Source organism: Semicossyphus pulcher, unplaced genomic scaffold (genome assembly GCF_022749685.1).
Source record: "Semicossyphus pulcher isolate SPU_LCO1_2020_fin unplaced genomic scaffold, fSemPul1.0.p SCAF_13, whole genome shotgun sequence".
In the NCBI taxonomy this organism is placed as follows: Eukaryota; Metazoa; Chordata; class Actinopteri; order Labriformes; family Labridae; genus Semicossyphus; species Semicossyphus pulcher.
The window spans coordinates 5,392,747-5,411,869 of record NW_027211637.1 but is presented as its reverse complement, the minus strand read 5'-3'; the positions used below and the strand labels follow the sequence as shown (position 1 = coordinate 5,411,869).

General features: G+C 42.0%; 1 protein-coding gene across 1 annotated transcript in view; it reads left to right on the top strand.

The window, feature by feature from the left end:
* The window catches only part of prex1 (phosphatidylinositol-3,4,5-trisphosphate-dependent Rac exchange factor 1), a 103,888-nt gene that overhangs the window by 21,684 nt on the left and 63,081 nt on the right, over window positions 1–19,123 (top strand). Inside the window, exons 2-6 of the mRNA XM_069659859.1 lie at window positions 2,654–2,719; window positions 2,927–3,049; window positions 9,888–9,992; window positions 14,619–14,720; window positions 15,111–15,272. Coding sequence (XP_069515960.1) covers window positions 2,654–2,719; window positions 2,927–3,049; window positions 9,888–9,992; window positions 14,619–14,720; window positions 15,111–15,272 — 558 coding nt within the window. The remainder of the gene's footprint in view (window positions 1–2,653; window positions 2,720–2,926; window positions 3,050–9,887; window positions 9,993–14,618; window positions 14,721–15,110; window positions 15,273–19,123) is intronic.

Genomic DNA, 19,123 nt, shown 5'->3' with positions numbered 1-19,123 from the left:
TGCTGCCTGACTCCCTGCTTGGCTGGGTTTCTATCTTTAGAGCGAATGTGTGATTACAAGTGTTGGTCTGTCATTAGAGGCAAGTGACTTACTGTAAGTAACACGTAGTAGGCCGAGGTTATAAGGGACTTTTTAGAGCATGCAAGGCTTTCCGTAAACGCTTAGTTCACCCAAAACGCCCCACACATTTTCCTTAAAGAGCAACTTGCAGGTTGGAGACCCCAGTGAATCAATGTGTAGGAAAATTATTTAGTAATTATATTGTCAACAAAATATATGAATTAATTCTAGGAATGCACAATATTATTGGCATGTTATTAATGCAGTTTATGGCTTGAAAATGACGCATCGGCAGGTATGTCAATTTTCTGCCGATATTTTGAGCGTGAGCTGGCGATATCTAACACTGTGCTCACATCACAACACTGTAACGTTTATCACATAGCAAAGTCTGTACAGTTTTTAGCAGCTTTACTGAAAACGGCCACTTTTTCTTTTAAATTTGTGCCCTTATGTTTTGTAAATAAAATGAAATCAAGGATGAACTTTTTCCACAGCCATGCTCTTTAAAGTCGCTCTTTAAAGATGGCAAGAGAAATGTCGAGTAACAATACTTGGCATCAATCTTTTCCTTTGATATGTTATATTATTGCCTTTGTAGTTACATTCAGTTGTGCAGGGGGTTGGTGGATGAGGGGGATGACGCAGCATCCCACTTCTGAGCACATTAAGTAATCCAAAAATACATATTGCTGAGTACAGAAATTTAATTTAATTGCCACAGATAGCGATGACAAAAACCACTTAGCACCACTGAGGGCCTCGGATTATCAGGATTAACTGGGACATTGTTTATGGAGGGAAAGATTTCTTGTCCTTTTTAATGCGAGGGCCTAAAATTAACTTATATTGACTTCTGTTTCAATGGGATTAAGGCAGAACATGTGGGACACAGATCAGCTCAAAACCTGACAACCAAAACTGCTAGATACCACTGGAAACATTGACCCTGTGAGAGTCAAGGCAATATGTGTACAAGTCATTTTGCTGCTTGTTACTTTTACGTTGCAGCTTAAACAAGAGTAGCGTCCTTCAAGGATACTTGCATTTTCAGAATCATTAGACATTCATCATTGAACCCAGTATTCCCTTTTTTAAACCCTTCATCCACATGGCACGCCGTCAATTTTTCAGACTTTAGACGCTGAGACGCAGTCAGACACAACAGCAGGAGGCTGCCAGAAGAAAGAGGCTACAGGAGTGGAGTTTTATTCAGTGGTTTTCAGTGGGGATTCATATCTCCTCAATCCCCTTTTCTTTTTAAGACAGCAGTGGCGTCTGGAGATGTGGCAGACAGTCAGACAGAGACAGGTTAAGCCTTTCAGACACAAGCTGATAGACGCAGAATTGGGGAACAGAGAATAAAAGAAAGAGATTCACTTCCCGTCTCTTCACCATTCGTTTTTTTCTGATTGGCTGGGATGTACACACACACACACACGGGCAAATCTGCACACACAAGCAAAGCTCTCAACTTGACATGAGCCTATTATGGTCGTGTTCTGTGAAGTGGTGTGTGTCGATGCTGCAACAATAAGCAGCTATTTTTGCTGATGTCTTACAGCTGAATGCTCAGGTGCATTAGCTTCCACTACAGAGGATCCATACTGTGCGCTTTAAGTGTCACAAGACGGTGGAAGAAAACATGTCTCGTCGTATGTTGGAAAGTTCTGTTGGGCGTAACAACTGTGACGTGTCCGCATAACGCACCATAAAAAGCCGTTTTATGTGAGCGTACATGTGACTGTCGAAAGCTGAAAGGCTTGTCTGTTAGTGTTAAAGCATAGCGCTGTCAGTATGTGTTGTGCGTTTATGTTTCCTCAAAGCAAAGAGCACGTACAGTACATACTTATTTTAAAATAATCAGCAGGAGGAACTTGGACTTCCACGTCCAGACCTTTGTGTGCTCACAGAATAGTTCATGATTTCAGAAGTCCATCTTGTTTTTTGGTACAAACAAAATAGAACATAAAATTGTTGCTTTTATTTTGAAATATACAAACATTGAACACTTAAAGGGTTTGCACAACTACCTAACGACGTCCTATTACTGAAGCACAGCCTGAACCTGCAGTGAGAACGTCCCTGATGGTTGTGGGGAGAAGCAAATGCCTTTCAGTCTGTTTTTGTCTCATTCCGCTATAATCAACACATTCAGGTGATACAGTCTTTGAAGTGTTTCCGCAGACATGTCAGACTTAGGCTGAACTATGTTTGCATGTAATTGAATGCTAATCGCTTCCCACTGAGCTTGACTAACTAATGCGATTTACTAGCTTGATACACAAACCCCGCTGAGCTAACTAGCACGCTTAAGTTGATTGACAACAACTGGTGCACTGCCAAAACTTTCCGGATAAGAGTCACGCTTTACATTTTCTGCTATAAACATAAGCTTTTTTGTGCCAAAGGGTGTACAGATTGTGGAAGTCGCATACTGTACCAAAAGTCTGATACCTAACGGTTCATCACACCCTGAATTGGCAGCCGATCAGTTTCTTTCAGGATGTTTAAAATGCACTCTGCTTCAGCTGCATGCTTCATCAACAATGAGGCTTTTTTTTAACTGTACTCTTTTCTGTTTTGATTTCAGGCATTTTTGCACAGAATCAGACAAACTGCAGATGACCAACAGTGTCTCTCACCCGAACATGTCAAGGTAAGACTGGCTTTGGACTTGTTTTTTATGCAAAGACCAAAAAATGCTTACACATTGTTTTTAATGACAGATTTGCCTTCTTTCCCCTCACCTCTCTCCATCTGTCGGTCCCTTCCTTGCTCTTTTCCCACTCTTCCTCTCACCCTGCCTCTTTGTCTCTTCCTTCCTCTGTATCCCCCTCCCTTTACATCATCTCCCTGTTTATAGATTCTGTTTTCAAATATCGAGGACATCCTGGAGCTGCACAAAGAGGTGTTGTCTGCCGTGGAGTCCAGTCTGCAGCCCGAGCCACATCCTCAGCATGCACTGGGACACGTGTTTCTGCAGCTTGTAAGTGCATGACATACACACAAAAAACACACATAGAATAGTAGACAGCCACGCGCACATGGACACGCATGTGGGGGCGCAAGCATGCATGAATTCCACCTCCATGCAAAAGCACTCACACAAACTCTTTTCATGGGCTGCCCGTAACCACAGATGCAGGGAAAGCGTGCAAAGCTTGCTGTGAAAATACCCCTTAATTCTCTCTTTCTCACATGAAATACCCCTCCCATCACACACACAGACATACACACACTCATAAACCACCTCCAACCCCCCCTGCTTTTCCTTCTTTGCTAAACAGGCATACATCCTGTCAGGCAAAGGAGTCTCTCTTCCCTCCATCTCTCTTCATCAGTCTGTGCAAGTCCCTGTCTCTGCCATCTCCTTCTTTTTGCCCCTCCATCCCTCCATCCAAAGATTCCTCTCTCCGCTCTGCAGCCCCCTCCCCTCCCCTCTGTTTGAACTCATTTGGCCCCAGGCAACAAACAAAGAGGGCTCTGTGTCCGGGGAGGAAGAGATGGTGTGTCACTCAGTGGAGGGGACAATGCTTCTGCTGGTCGCACTCCATCTCAAGCTCCTTCCCACTCTCTCTCTCTCTCTCTTTCTGTTTGTCTCTCTCTGATCTCCAATTCACTTTCACTGAGGCACACAACACCTCAGCTAGGTATTCCACCATCAGTTAGCCCCATCAGCCTGCAGGGCACCATTAGAGGAATTTTTATTTCTCAAAGACAGAAAAAGAATCGTCGAGGAGCCAACATACTCAAATGTTTTTGCTCTTTGCCTTTTCACCAGAGTTTAATTTAATACTAGAGCCAAAGATCTTTCTTCAACTCAACAATTGACATGATTTCTGCCCCTGAGCAACGTCCATATATCTAAAAATCTAACCTGCACGCCTTTTTATGAACCACACCAGGCCTGTGTCAATCAGTCAGAGTATCCTCTACCTTCTGGTTGCATGAATTGGATTTAATCACATCTGTGGATAGCTGTTGAATTGGCCCATCTAATCGCACCCTCACACATATGAGAGGCATTATGGTCATTCAATCTGACAGGCCAAGTGTCACAGCAGAGAATCGATTAAAGGAGCCCAGCCTGTTTTTTCCATCGCTCTGTGGTCAGACTGGGAGATATAGAGGTCAGACTGGGCATGTAATGGCGTAGCTGCAGGTGCTTGGGTTTTACTTCGAGTCTATCTCAGTTCCATTACAGGAAAGGAACCTACCTGTGACTCAAACCAGTGTTAGATATCAATCTCACGTATGATGATGAGTCATAGTGATGAAGTGAAACTTTATAAATGTCACTGTAGCTTTGATATATTACATTTCACGTAATATTTCTGATTACAGGAAAACAAAGGCTTTGTGTGGTATTTAAAATCTACAGTAAAAATACTATACCGTAGTGAATGATACATGATTAAGGGTCGCAGCTAATGATTACTTTCAGTCAGTGAATCTGTCAAATATTATTTGCTGGATTTCTCGACGTATGCGACCAACACGCCAAAGCCTAAAGATTGAGGTATTTCTGCCCTCACATTTGAAAAACTCTAACCAGATTTGACATGTTTGCTCGATGAATAAATGAAATTGGACTCGCAATATTCTACATTTTTCTCACACAGCCAATCCCATAAAAAGACTTGCACCTCAAATGTACTAATTCTAATTCTAAGTATTGACTGTGTAGCAAAAGTCAGATATAGCTTGATGGATCGACATTGTTAGGAAAAATGATCAGAAGTATTTTTGAACCTTAATGGAAGTGACAAAACCTTTTGTTGGACTTAATTGTGCAATTTCTTGGCTAGTCACTTCCTGGCATCTCCTTTGGTTGCCTAGCTACCTCATACATAAAATTCCAGGAAGTTATGTCATTTTTAAACTTTGACTTTTGTAGATATTAAACCAACATAAAACATCTTAATATAAGGTTAACATGCTGACTTCCTGTTTTCCTCTGTTTGCAGTTTTTATGCTAAGCTAAACTGACAGGCTGCTAGCTTCAGGCACAGTTTTACTGTGTAGCATGACAGTGTTATGATCTTCTCATCTAACCCTCAGCACAAAGCAAAAAGGGCAGATTTGCCAAAATGTTGAACGATTCCTTTAAATAATGAAGTAAATTCAGTCACAGTTGTTGGTGAACATCTTTCAAGCACTAACATGTTTAATGCCAAAATGTTAGATGCACACATTAGATAAACAGACGCATTTCTTTTTCACTTTAATGTGTGCCATCATGTGCACATACACCTTTGTTACTGCACATGGCAACACTGTATTAAAATAACATGAGTTGAGATAAGTTTATTTATTTATCTTGAACAATCAACCACATAAAATGAAATAATAAAAGATGAACATAAACAGTTACTATTACAGTCTACATTAACAAAAAAAACACAACAAAAGAGTTCGAGAAGGAGCAGAAAGAAGCAAATGCTTATCTAATCTTACCCCTTCTTCACAATCTGCACACAACTATTTATATAAAAATATTTTTATACTTCTTTTAAATGCTAAACAGGGGTTTTAAAGTAAAGTGTCACCCTCCATGTATCTATTACACGTCCCTCTCCAACCCACGACCTTTGTCTCCTTCAACACTGACTCCTCACAGCCAATCGTTGGGCCCGTCTGGCGCCCCCAGCCATAGCCCTTGACCTCGACCAGAGGTCAACACCATGACTGGGATTTGATTAACCTCCCGCATTGTTCCGCAAGACTGTCTGCCACTCAAATTAAGGGAAGAAAAATGGGAAGATTCATTGCTATTCAAAGTCAGATGTTGCCAAGATGGCTGGGGAGGCTGCAGATGAAACAAATAAAGAGTCCCCAGTCTTTTGTTTAAGTTACAAAAACTGTGTTGTCTTTTCTAGATGCTTCTTCAGCACTATTAATGAACATTGGATATTTTGTATTTTTAACAAAATAATACTTTTATTACCAACTTTTCTTACTATTTTGCTGACACGCAGATGTGTATCCTGGTTTAAGAGCACGGCATGCGTGAGATTATTCCGACGGTGCAAAGGTGAAAAAGTGACTCAAGTTAGTGGAGAAATCAGAGACATCAATATTTGCTCTATTTCTGGGAGTGTATACATGAGCTCTGTGCGAGAAGCAACAGTCATGTCATTATGCACTCTCTGAACTACACCCATTATGCTTTGACTCTCTCAGTGTTTGATACCAACTTCTCATCGAGCCTCCGGAATAACATTCCAATGATGAAGAAATTCAAATAAAGACTTACGTTTATCAAAGGACAACCCAAGTCTTTGAGCTATTCTAGGTACAACTGGTGTCTTTCAGTCTGTCAGAGTAGTCCTGATGTTTAGAAGGGACTCTGTGGTTCACATTCTGGCCCCCGGTAAGACATTTATGTGTGCCTGAATTGACTATGCAGTTGTTGTCACTTGAGAAAAGGAAATACCCGGAGTGGCTTTGGTTGTAAACAGAGCTACAAAAAGGCACGCTGTTTTCAGGTTCAGCCACTGAAGTGCCACTATAGTAGGTTAGCGTAAACTGATAGTGGTTACATTTACATGTCCCTGAACACAGCATTCCTGGTTAAAGTATTGGGGAAAGAAGACAGGCAAAAGGCACATTCTGTAGCCAAAGTGTGTTTCTAAATAGACTGCCCAGAGGAAGACTTTAAAGGACCATGCTTTGGTTTAGTCGATGTTTTCATTATAGATTTATATAAAAAGTGGACGTAGAGTCTGAAAAGTGAAGCCAATACAGGAAGGATTTAACTGGTTTGATTGTATGGAAGCACATATGAACACTGCCCTTATTCTCACTAGATTTATTCATTCAGTAAAACGTTTCCTAATAAGTTTATGCTCTAAATCACTGATTTAAGTCTTTTTTTAGTACAGCATGATGTTAATTTAGTAAATCCTGGTCCCATTAAGAGTAAGAGAGATCGTATGGCAGGGTATAGTTTGGGACACACCTTTTTGCCTGCTTTGTGATTGATAAAATAACCTCCACAGTGATCTGAAAAAGGCCCTGTTCCTCTTTCAAGTTGCACTAAAAGACCAAAATTGGCTATTTCCATAGAAGAGTAGGAGTTTTTAACTTTTGAAAGTTTCAGTGAATTACAGATGCACCCTGCTAGCCATGCAAGAGCTAGTCTTCAAGTTTGCTAACCTTCCTTCCAGCTCCAACCTGTCTTCGAAATATTGTCACCCTTTGCTTCTTAAAACAAATGGGTCATGCCTCTATGCGAACCTTCACTTCCTATAGTCTATTGTTTTAACCCTGCCAATATCGTTTAATTTCAATGGGTTAACTTCTACATAAAGCAGAACATTAAAGGGCCACTTCGCCGATTTTCAACTTCAGTCCTATCATGCTATCATGCTGAGCTAATGCCATTATGGTAAGAAAAAAGGAGGACGCTATCTGCTTCTCCTATGGGCCCTGGAAAACCTCCACCAGACTACATTAAATTAGTTATCTAGCGGAAGACAGGGAGCTTGCCAAACTACACTTCATCAATCTAGGACGCCCGCCTCCGATGACATGTCTCGTTCAGAATCGTCAGGTTTGAAATGTTTGGCAAATTTGGTAAATTTGGCCAGACATTTCTATGAATATAGCTCCCCTCACTCTAAATACCACTCTAGTGTTAAATACGCTTTAAATGCATCCGAACAGATGGGAAGAGATAGTCCTTTATCCAAGCATTCAGAATATGTTGCCGTTATTAGACTGTTATGAATACGGATAATTAACCCTTATATGTACATATGAACAAATAGACTAGTGTGGAACAGGCACATTAACAAGTCTAGTCCCTCCTGCTCTCTTTCTCTAGCTGTGTCATATATTAACTCAGTTTGACAGTAACTGGGGTTTCACGCCATATGCTGGCCCAGCTGTTCCTCCCAGTGGTGCTTTGGAACTGGTTCTGGGTGTGTTTGGGGTCCTGCCCACCCGTGTGGTTAACACAGCCCACCGTTTACATTGTGCTGCTCAGTTGTTTAACACATGTACAGACGATTTTAGCTCCTTCTGGTTGAGGGAATGAGATCTAGCAGAGACACAGAGTTCTAAAAAAAGAGCTGTTAGCTTTGTTTTGGCTGCTGCTGTCACCACTGCTGGGTTACCGTGTAAAACACACACATACACCCTGCAGTGACATGTTGTATGTAGTTTAATTTGTGTGTGGGAGTGTAACCACACATCTGTGCTTCTCCAGGATGTTGGCTCGGGAGCTGTTTGTATTTTTAAAGGTGTTATAATTGCACTGAGCTCAAATTAAAGATGCTATCAAGCTCTTTGTCTTGATGGTCACGGTGATTTAATAACTACTATTTCTTTGTAGCCTTATGGCATATCCAGCCTTAAAAGCGAAGCCTTCAGGCAGTTGCGTCTCAGTTAAGGTTGAAAGCGTGTGTCCGAGCACCTGCAGGTTTGGATTTCACTTACGAGGCTGTTTCAAATGACAGTTTCAGTTTCTACAGCTCCAGCACGGGCCCCACCACACAGCCAGTTTCACATCCCAATTACTGTCCTATAGTTAAGGATACACAAAGGCTTCAATAACCTTCAGGGTGGAAATTTAACTGCAGCTGTGATACTGTGTTGTCTTCTACAGTATGCTGCATGAATAATGCATTTAAAGCTACAGTAAATTATCAGGCCCGGGTGTTGGATTACACATTGTAAAGAAAAATAAATGACAGCTCGACAAAAGCTTTTCATTAGTGCTGGGGTTGTTCTGTCTGGTTGTACAGTGTGATGCTATCACCCCTGAAAAAGAGGAACTGCTGCATGTTGGCAAGCAGTTTTTTTTCACTGTGATGTAGATTACTTCAGAAAAGAGAAGTGTGTAATGATGTTTATGAATACCAGTACAGAACTCTTGAAAAAGCTTTATGAGAGGCAGTAATCTTTCGTTTGGTCACAGTTACACTTTTTCATGACAGCCTGGTATTGTAAATCCTAACGTGTCTACAACTAATGATAATAAGCAACGACAGCTGTGGATGTGCAGCTATTCACCACTTTTCTTGCAACAGTACAAGTGAAACTCATTAGACTGTAATAACTGCTGTCTCCCCTGTTTCTGCTCTGCCCTGTCAATCTTCCTCCTGTCAGTTGTCTCAATAGATCCCTCAAGGCTGCAAACTAGCTTATGAATTATGAGCCCTTTTTATATAGCGATCCCTCATTAATACTGTGTAAAGGGCCAGCCATTATGTTGCCTTTGCTTTTTTAACACTGACACCAAACAACGCTGGTATGTGGCAGCCCTAGTGTGGGAGTTTTGATAGTAAAGCGCTGTTCTTGAAGCACATTGGGCAGCAACATTGCCTCCCAAACAATAATAATGGTGCTTTTCTCTTTTACCTTTTATACTTAAAGGGCCAATTTGCAACCTCAGTCCTGTCATGCTATTATGGGGAGCAATGCCATTATGGTAGAAAACAAATGCCACCGGTATATTCTCGTCGTATTTCGGATTCTGTACTGGTAGGTTAACAGTAGTATTTCACTCCAGCATCTCTGGCTCAGAGGGAGAGGCGCAATGCATGCTGTGGGTGTTGTAGGAATATAGAATGGGCGAAACCACCAGCTGTTTGTACAACTCTCTCCACAGCTATGGCGCCAATTTCAAATATTATTGCTTCTATCGATTACAGAGAACACCAGCTTTGACTGAGTAGCTTTTTCCAGGGGCAAATTTCTCCTTTAATGGCGAGGCTGAATAAAGCCGCATTACTCCTGCCTTTAACAGGCTGTGTGGGGCTATGGTATCTAGTCCCAGGCCTTTAATCCTGACCTGTGTTTTACTTCCTGTCTTGCAGAAGGAGAGTTTCTCAGTGTACGGCGAGTACTGCAGTAACCACGAGAAGGCTTTGCGGCTTCTCATGGAGCTCAACAAGATCCCCAACATCAGGACCTACCTGCTGGTAAGTCACCACAGCTCCTCCTCATTCTGCCTATTCTTCACATTGCTTCTCCACTCCTGACGCATCGAATCCAGCTCCTTCTGCATTTTTATGGGCTTCCTTCCTCTTGACACTGTGACTCTGTATTCTCTTCTCCTAATTATGCATAAAAATCTCTGTTTTCATTATTTCATGTCACATGAGTCTCATGAATCCTGTTTCGCTAATTGTTTGTCCACATAAACCCCTCACCTCATCTTCACTCCTGGTCCCTTTAAAGCCGACTTCCTTTGACCTACATTTCTTTCCCCCTGTGACTCTCCTCTTGCTTATTCCTTTTTTCCGTCTACTTCATCCTCTTCCTCATTGTTCCTTCCATCATATCACCTCCATTTCCACATTAGCACTTGAATAAAGGGCAGAGACAATAACAAGGCCAGAGGGTTCTTCCTGCCTGTACAGGATGCAGCCACCATCAAGGTCGCTCTTGTTGTGTTTCCGCTGCCAGCTGTTTCTGTGTTTCGGCTCCTAAACCTTTGGGCCTTGGACAATAAATGAACTGAGAATGGTGATCGGGCCTTTGAGTCGGGTCCCAGCCAATGAAATCAACCACAGATTCTGGGCCAGCCAGCTGTGGAGTGTTGGCAGCGTTTATGGGATTGGCTGAGAGATCTGAGGCCCTGCGTTTGTCGCTGCCTGATGGTTTACTTCCCTGGCATTATTCTGACCCACAGCAGAGGAAACATCGGGAGCACAGTGTTGCTGTGTGCTTTGGCTTTTTGCTCCTCCTGGCCCAGTCATGCAGCGGTTAATTGGTTGGGTGTTGTGTGAAATTGATGCTTCCAAAATACAATCACAACACAACATCTGGTTATGTGTTAAGCTGCTGTCAGACCCGCTCGGTATAATCTCAAACATTGAACCTGCTTGTGTGTTTTGTGTAGCAACCATGTGCAAAATAGAAACAAGATTAATTCATAACTCAGTTTATTCATAGATACACAAAGCATTGGGCTTCCCCCAAAGGTTAATGATTTGAATAATCAGTGACGGAAACCAAGAGTAGTTTTGTCAGCTAAATCTCTGCATGTGTGTTTTCAGCTGTGTCATTGTACGGAGAGCAATGCAGCAGCGACAACATGGATTGCAGTAAACTTTACGGTTGAAAAATGACCCTTCAGTTGTTATGATCCTCCTCTGTAAAAAATAGGACCTGATGATACAAAGCAGTAAAAATAAGAGCTGCAGGTTGTTTCCCCTGCACTCTTCTTTGGGAGACACAGGATGTCAGGAGGGGCTATGAGCCATTTTTGTCGGTGCTCAGCTTTTTTAGGTGATGATTCCTTCAGAGTTTATCAATCATAAGGTTCTTACCTGCAGACGATTTATCCCCAGAGATCTCCTCCTCTCCAAGACAAACAGACCTGGTAAAGATTACAGCTAAAAACACACTAAATAAAGCCATTACAGCAGTTTGTTAAAGACCCCCGCCAGTGAAAATCAAGTGTTTAACCTTGTAAACATCCATGTGGTGTTCTTCATGTGCTACAAGACATATCAGGGACAACATCAGCAGTCATCTCCATGGCTGGGCCTGTCTGCTTTTAAACTGCAGTGTACCAAGGACAGGCTGAACAACACGTTTTCAGATTGGCAGGTTTGAGACGTCACAAACCTAAGGAGCCAATCCCGTTAATGGACGGGGTGACACTATGCATATCATTATGTACAAACCTATGGCAACCACTTCGGCGACGCACGAGCCAGCTGTAACCGTCATCGCAAACTCACTACTGACGTTACTACTACTAATTACGACATTTCAAGCTAGCTAAGTTTCAACAAGTTGCCACTAAACGATGGCAGAGACGTGTTTTGTTTTCGGCTGTAATTTTACTAAAGGAGAAATGTAGCACATAGTGGGTGGGGTTGATGCAGATTCAGGAATTTTTAATGAGGGAGAAGGAGGAGATGCCTTGGGAGGTAATTAAACATATTTTGCAGAAAAAACATAACAGACACAATTCTTATTTCAAGCAGAGCATTTTATACGTCTTAAAACATGATTGGAGCTGGTCTTTAAACATCCTAATGTGGGGCTTTGGTTGCTGCAAGCTGAGCTGTCACTAACTTAGCTCACTAAAATCCTTCATCCAGTTAAATTATATTGTTGACTTGAACCACTTAGAATAAGTCGACTGGAAATGTTTTAATTAATGTGTGGCCGACAGCCAAGGAAACTTGCTTCTTGTAAAGGTAAAACATGAGATGCATGCAGGCTGATGCAGAGTTTGGTGTGGCACTGAAGTGAAAGAAAAAAGGAACAAATAGTTAAAGCTTCACATTGAACATCCAAATCTGAATTGAATGGCAAAATTCTGGTCTTGTATAGCCCTACGATTTAATATAATTTGACGTAGCAAAGAAAATATGTGATTATTTTTGCAGCAGTAAAGGATACAGAATGAGGGCTTTCTAATTCTTAAATCAGTGACCGTTGCGAATCGTTGCTGTCGCAATTAATGGCAGTGTAATATGCCATTGGCTTCTTTTCAGCCGTGTTTAATTCCACTAGAATTTAATTTTGGATTAAACTATTTTTATGCTAATTGATTTCCACAATGAAGGGAGCTTCTGAAATTGCATGAAGACATGGAGTCTTCTTAATTGCGTTGGAAGAGAAGAGAGGGAAGTGAAAGCAAAAGGAGGTCAGAGTGAAGAGCAGAGGGACTTCTGGCTTTGGGCCGGCAGATTACAAATAAGCAGAACATGAGAGGAAAGAAGAAAAGAGAGTCAGCGAGGACTTAGTTGTGCTAGTGGGTGTGTGGGAGAGAAACACATTAGGAGTCCGTGGAACCCCGAAGTTCAGTTCAGTTGTCCCTCATTTTTCCATCAGAAACACTTAACCCCCCCACCCCCCCACACTCCTCGCCATCCTCTCAGGCTCTGCGAAGAGTTGAAAGGAATTGCCATATGATTGTAATGCTCTAAAGTGATCTCCTGCCTCCTTTCCCACTGGAGAACACTCGAGTGGTTTATCTGCATGGCTGCTTTTGATCTTTCATCCCGTCCCATGAGCTCATAGCACACTGACAGGCTGCGCTCCTGCAAAACACGACGCAGAGAAACCATGACTGTAACTGTAAGCCCCCCCATCCCCCCTTCTTCTGAAGAACACCCATCCTTTCAACTATTTCTGAGGGCTGGTTTGGTAAAGCCCAAATCTTCTGGGAAATGAGGCTTATTAGAGGTTTCTCAGTGATCCGTTTGGTGAAAGTGTGGATGGTGGTTTTCAGCGGCTCAGCAGAAGAAATATTGTAGTTGCAGACGTAGAGTTATGTGTGCAAACAAGCAACCTTTAAAATGACACGGAAGCCTTTTTTGTTTAATCTCCTGACTTTCATGCGTGACAAGCCGAAGAAAATGATTTTCTGGTGTACATAAAAATGCTGAACAACACGGCACTCAAGAAAATACAGCGATTGGAAAACCAGAGAAGAAAGTGCTTTAACCAATTATAAAACATAAAAACAAGACGGAGAAACAAACTTCGCTGACAGGATGTGGTCATTGGTATAAAGGCCTTTCCGCCAATTATAACTCTGGTGGTTTGGACTTACTGAAACTGAAGCAGTGCACAGATGCCAAGCAACATTTTAAAGGAAGATTTAAATTAGGGGTAAAACTTCAAGTGGAAGTTTTGTCTACTGTATTATGATTTTAAAATTGCTAAAGTAGAACAAAGTAATTGCTAAAACAAAAGGTATAAAGTGCATGACAATTAATGTCTAAAACCCACACACAATGTCGACTTTCTTATGACAACAAATGCACAGAGAATATCTCAGTCTGCATACAGGTTTGTTTACTTGTTTGGAGAAGCAGTAGACATATGGAAATGCACCACACCTCAGTCTCTGCTCCCTGACAAACCGAGACAGATTATTCTTCTGCACCTGGACCTGTAATAGACATGATATGCCTGTGCAACAGACTGTGACTGAATAGATATGACAACAACTGTCAATTAAAGTCATTTATTGCTAAAAGAAAACACAGGCGTGAGACAGCAATGCAAACAGCTGCAAATTGTTTTTCCAGACAGGTGCTGCCTTAGGTAATAAACATTGTTAACAGTATAAAAAGGTTCGATTGACTCTTGAACTATCACATGAACCAGATGCACTTTGTTCAGACAAAGCTGGACGCACTTTCACTGTTGAACAAAAGGATTTTATATGCAATTACTGATGAAATGTTATGAGGCTATCTTGACCATAAAGGCCTTTTTCACACTCTTACTGTATGCCTCTTGCTAAATCTTTATTTCTGTCTGGCTATACACATAATTATTTCTTTTATATATACATATGTATTATTTTTTTAGCCTTTTTATTCTTTTTTATAATAGAGGGGACAGTGGATTGTGTTGGGAGCAGGGGAATAGAGAATGGGGGATGGCACGCGGCAAAGGGCCGAGGAAGGGATTCGAGTCAGGGGCCGCCGCATCAAGGACTGTAGCCTCTGTACATGGGCCGCCGATTTTACCCGAGTTCAACCAACACCCCAACTATTTCTTTTCAGGGCATTTAATGTGTCTTGGGGTACATTGGTTTGTGATATTGTTTGATTGTGTTTTACTTTCAGCACTGCATGCTACTCGGAGGGAAGAAAAGCACAGACATCCCCCTGGAGGGTTACCTTCTCACCCCCATTCAGAGGATCTGCAAGTACCCTCTGCTGCTGAAGGTACAGTACAGCTGCTGCACTCGTGCCATGTTGCAACACAGACTTTTGACGTGTCATAGCCTGCTTAGACAATCCAAAACCTAAATTTACATAATGCATGATAATACATGGATAAAGTTAAGATCATATTGAGTCGTGCTGATTAATACCAGTGACTCATTTTGCTTAATTTTAGTGCGAAAAACTTTATACCCAGTGGCATTTTATGGCTCAATGTTCCCCACCTACTCGTGTTTCCGACTGTACTGTTGGAGGAGAAGAAGTTGTTCTTACTAAAGGTCACAGAACACTTCATGCTCTTCTAAGTCTGAAGTATTTTAAAGGGTCTACTTCTGGAAATTCTACAGTTAAAGTTAAAAAACTCAGGCTTTCTCTCCATTCTGCAACTAGGAACTGCTGAAGCGGACCCCCAAGAAGCATGCTGACTATCCAGCAGTGGAGGAGGCTTTGCAGGCCATGAAGGCTGTCTGCTCCAACATCAATGAGACCAAGAGGCAGATGGAGAAACTGGAGGCTCTAGAACAGCTGCAGTCCCACATCGAAGGCTGGGAGGTGAGAGCGAGACGGGCAGAGTGAAGTGGAATGAGAAAGAACAGGACAGTAGTCTTGTATGTCACAAAGAGGCAAGATAGAGGTCGATATAAGAAGAAAAGGCTAATACTTGCTGGAGAGCTGGAACCTTGAGAGCTGAAATATAGTGACATAACGGTTAGGGGCTGTGCTCTGACATTTAGAGGGTACAAATGGAACAAAATAAATACTTAGTCAGAGCACTGAAATGCAACACAAGTATGATTTGTACGAGGTTTCTGCAAAAGGTAGAAATAGAAGTAACATAACCTAGAAAACAGTCAACTTATTTCAGAAATGCCCCAACCACTGCAATCTCCATCTATCTCAAGAGTTAAGCGCTTCTGTAGCCAAATCAGAGCTCTGAGCGCAGGGGCCACGGACAGGGCTTGGGAGCCGAGCGGAGGGTCCAGTGCATTTTTCACGCCTCCCTCACCCACCACAACAGAGGCCTTGTCTTAGCCGGCACCAATGGGACAATCCACCCACTCAGGGTGCCAAGGGGGATGCCAACGGGCCTACTGCCCAATCAGAAGAGACCTAGGAGGCCGAACTGGAGTCTCACATGCACTGGAAGGGTTATGTGAGGGGACCTTTGGAGGGTGGAAAGGAAGAATATTGAAGGATGGACCCATAGAGAGGGCCCCACTCGGACATCCCACTATCACTATCCCAAAACCGCCAACTCCTTTTCTCCCTTTGACTCTGATAAATGTCACAATTTCACAAATTCAGAATCAAGAAATGTTTTATCTTCTGTATAATAACAATAGCTATTTATATAGCACCTTATGACGTGCTTCACAAACAGACAAATAATTGCAAGAGGACGGTCAAATTTAAAGTCAAACTATAATATAAGAATTACAGTAATAGAAAATAAAGGGAGTTTTATCCAACACATGTAAATCAAGTTATACATCAAATAACTGAGAAAATCCTCGTGCTAAACATACGTTTTGAGAGACAGTGTCGGTAGATGGTTTTGTAGCCTCCAGTAAGCTCAAAAGCTACTTTGCCACTGGTCAAAAAAACTGCTAACACTCGGCTTTAGTGCTTAGTGGGAAATGTTACAATCGGCATTCAGACCCGGGTCCAATGACTCTGTGATAGACCCAGGTAATTATCACCTCGGCTCCGATTGGCAATGATGGTAACACAAAACCGGGTCGGCACGCTTATCTCCGCCCCCTTTCTGGCATTTTTTTCGCCCGTCTCCGTCCAAGCAGCAATTTGACAGTTCTTTGTGCGTACTATTGTTTACTAACCCTGTCTTCGGTGCGTTCGTGACGTCAGACGGTGACGCAGCCGAAGAGAAACCAAAAGGAGTATACTTCACTGGCAATGGGAAAAGAGACAATCAGCATTTATTAGCGGGTCTTCCCTGGTCTGAAAAACCTGCATCAACTTGCTAATTTTGGTGGGAAAGGGGTAAAAGTGTTGGAGCCTTAGCTGCAAAATATTGATAATAAAAGATCATACAGAATATTTTCCCTCTTCTGATAAATGATCAATAATATATGTTGCTTCCTTTCTTCCTTTGTTTGTGGATTATCAAGCATGATGCACCTCATCCATTATTGCATTATTTACCGGCCAAGCGCTGAAGCGGTTAGCCTGTAAATGGATCAGGATCAAGATTGAGAGAAATCCAATTATTTTCATGATCAATTAGATTTTATAAAACAAAAATGTCAAAGGTAATCCTGTTCAAGCTTCTCAAAAAAAATTAACACTGCGGAAACAAAACAATGAATTTGAAGACGTTATCCTTGGTTCATGGAATTTGACATTTCTTAAAAGATAGATGATTTATTGCTTGGTTGGAAATAATTATGAATAATGGAAATAATTGTTTGATGATGATGCAGCAACCTTCACATAAGTAGTGTTGTTGTGAGGCCCTTTTCAGATGCGTCATTAAGTTATTTTTTTCCCCTCTTGGATCGATTGGACATGAATGATCACTGAACTCAGATGATTGTGTCACTGCACAGCTTGCAGCCGTTACTTCAGGTTAAAGCCAAAATTAAACTTTTCCTTTTAAAAAAAAGGAAAAGTTTGACTGTAATTTCTGCCGGCCAAGTCAGGTAATTTCTCCGTTCTCTTCCTCTGAACTACTCAGCAAGAGCTCGGAAAGGCACTTCAGCCCGACCCTGCCCCCCCACAACCTTACAGCATTAGTCTCGCTCTTCTCTCCCTCCAGCCACTCTCCTGGATAATCACCTCCAGCTCTAATGGAAGGGGACGCCAGTAGTGCAGAATCAGGCCCAGACGCATTACCGCTGCCCAGACACACTGTGCACATACACACACACAAATACTCTCGTATACAACAGCAACATTATAAATGCATGAAAGCAATTCTTTTCATGCAAACACGAACTGCAGGACATGTTACATGAATGCCCCATGACTTCTTACGCAGACTCCAACGCAGGCTCATGTACATGCCCCCCCCCCCCACCTCAGCTCAGTGCCGTTAACATGAGTTTGAATCGATCGTCTGAAACACAATCCCCTCCTCAGATTCTGTCGGTATGCACCTTGAGAAAAGCTCAGAGAATCATTTTTCTGTCTATGAACTCAGTAGCGATGAACATCCATCATAAATATACACTCATGGGAATCAATTATGGACGCTCAAGCGTGGGTGTGGTCGGCGGGGGGTTTCCAAAGGGTCTCCAGTGGACCCGTGTCAGATGCATCAAAGACAACAGTGAAGTCCGATTCTGATGTATATGCGTGTGCCTGTGGGGATAAGTTGGAGTGGGGGTGGTGGGCACTCTGTGAGCCAAAGGAGGAGGAGGGGGGCTTCCTAAGTCCACACATGGGTGTGTTTAGTTCCAGTTGATTTGGAGGTGAATGATCCGTTTAACAATGAGTAATGAGATGTCTTTTATTGAATGTATTAGCAGCCATGTTTTGACAGCTTTGGTTGGCAGCATGTTTACCTCCTGCTGCTCACAGACTCTAAGAAGTAATTAAATTAAAGTTGCTGCTTGCTTGAATTTGGATGTTTGGAAATGGTTAAATCTGTAATTAACAACTGGAGCAGGAACATGTTATTGCATGCTTTGTCATGCTTGTATCTGTGTCGATGAAAGGTACAATTTGAAAACACTGGGAATTATTTTTTCTGAACCTAACGATGCCTAATTAATGTTATCACTTTTTACTGAGGTTCAGCTGCTAAGGTTAATTAGACACCATGCTGTGGTCAATCAAAGAGGCATTTTTCTAACTGTTCCAGATGGACTTCAACAAAGACTGGAAGGCTCATAGACCAGATTTATGATGTTAAACATTTCTGTAGTACGTTTGAAATGAGCCTGAAAGTACTCAGATGACTCTTGATCTTAATTTAATTCAGACAGTTCAACGTAGAGAATATGGCATTAAGTATTGCATGGCTAAACATTATATCTGTTTGAGGTCTAGCAGTCCGTTGTGTTGACAGTTTCAGACCAGCACTGGTGGTTTGCATCTTTGGCCTTTGTACTGCTTCATTAAGACGGATGTTTTTTTTAAGTCTTTACAGGTTGTGGTGTATTTGATAGCTGCCGGCTTGCTCACATCCTGTGAAGGTGAACGGCTGCAGAGTGTCATTCAAGAGCAGTGGAGCTGACAAAGCTATTTATCTAAAACATTTTATCGATTGTTTCCCTTTGCATGACAGAGGTACAAAGCATTTGGCCACGTTTTACTTCAGGAATCAGAGTAAGGCTAAATAACTTCCTCCTACAGTCCGTATGGAATCATGTACATCCTTCCTCTTTGCATATACAGCTGTAGTTGTATGTGTGTTTAGCCTATGTGTACATTCTGAGAAG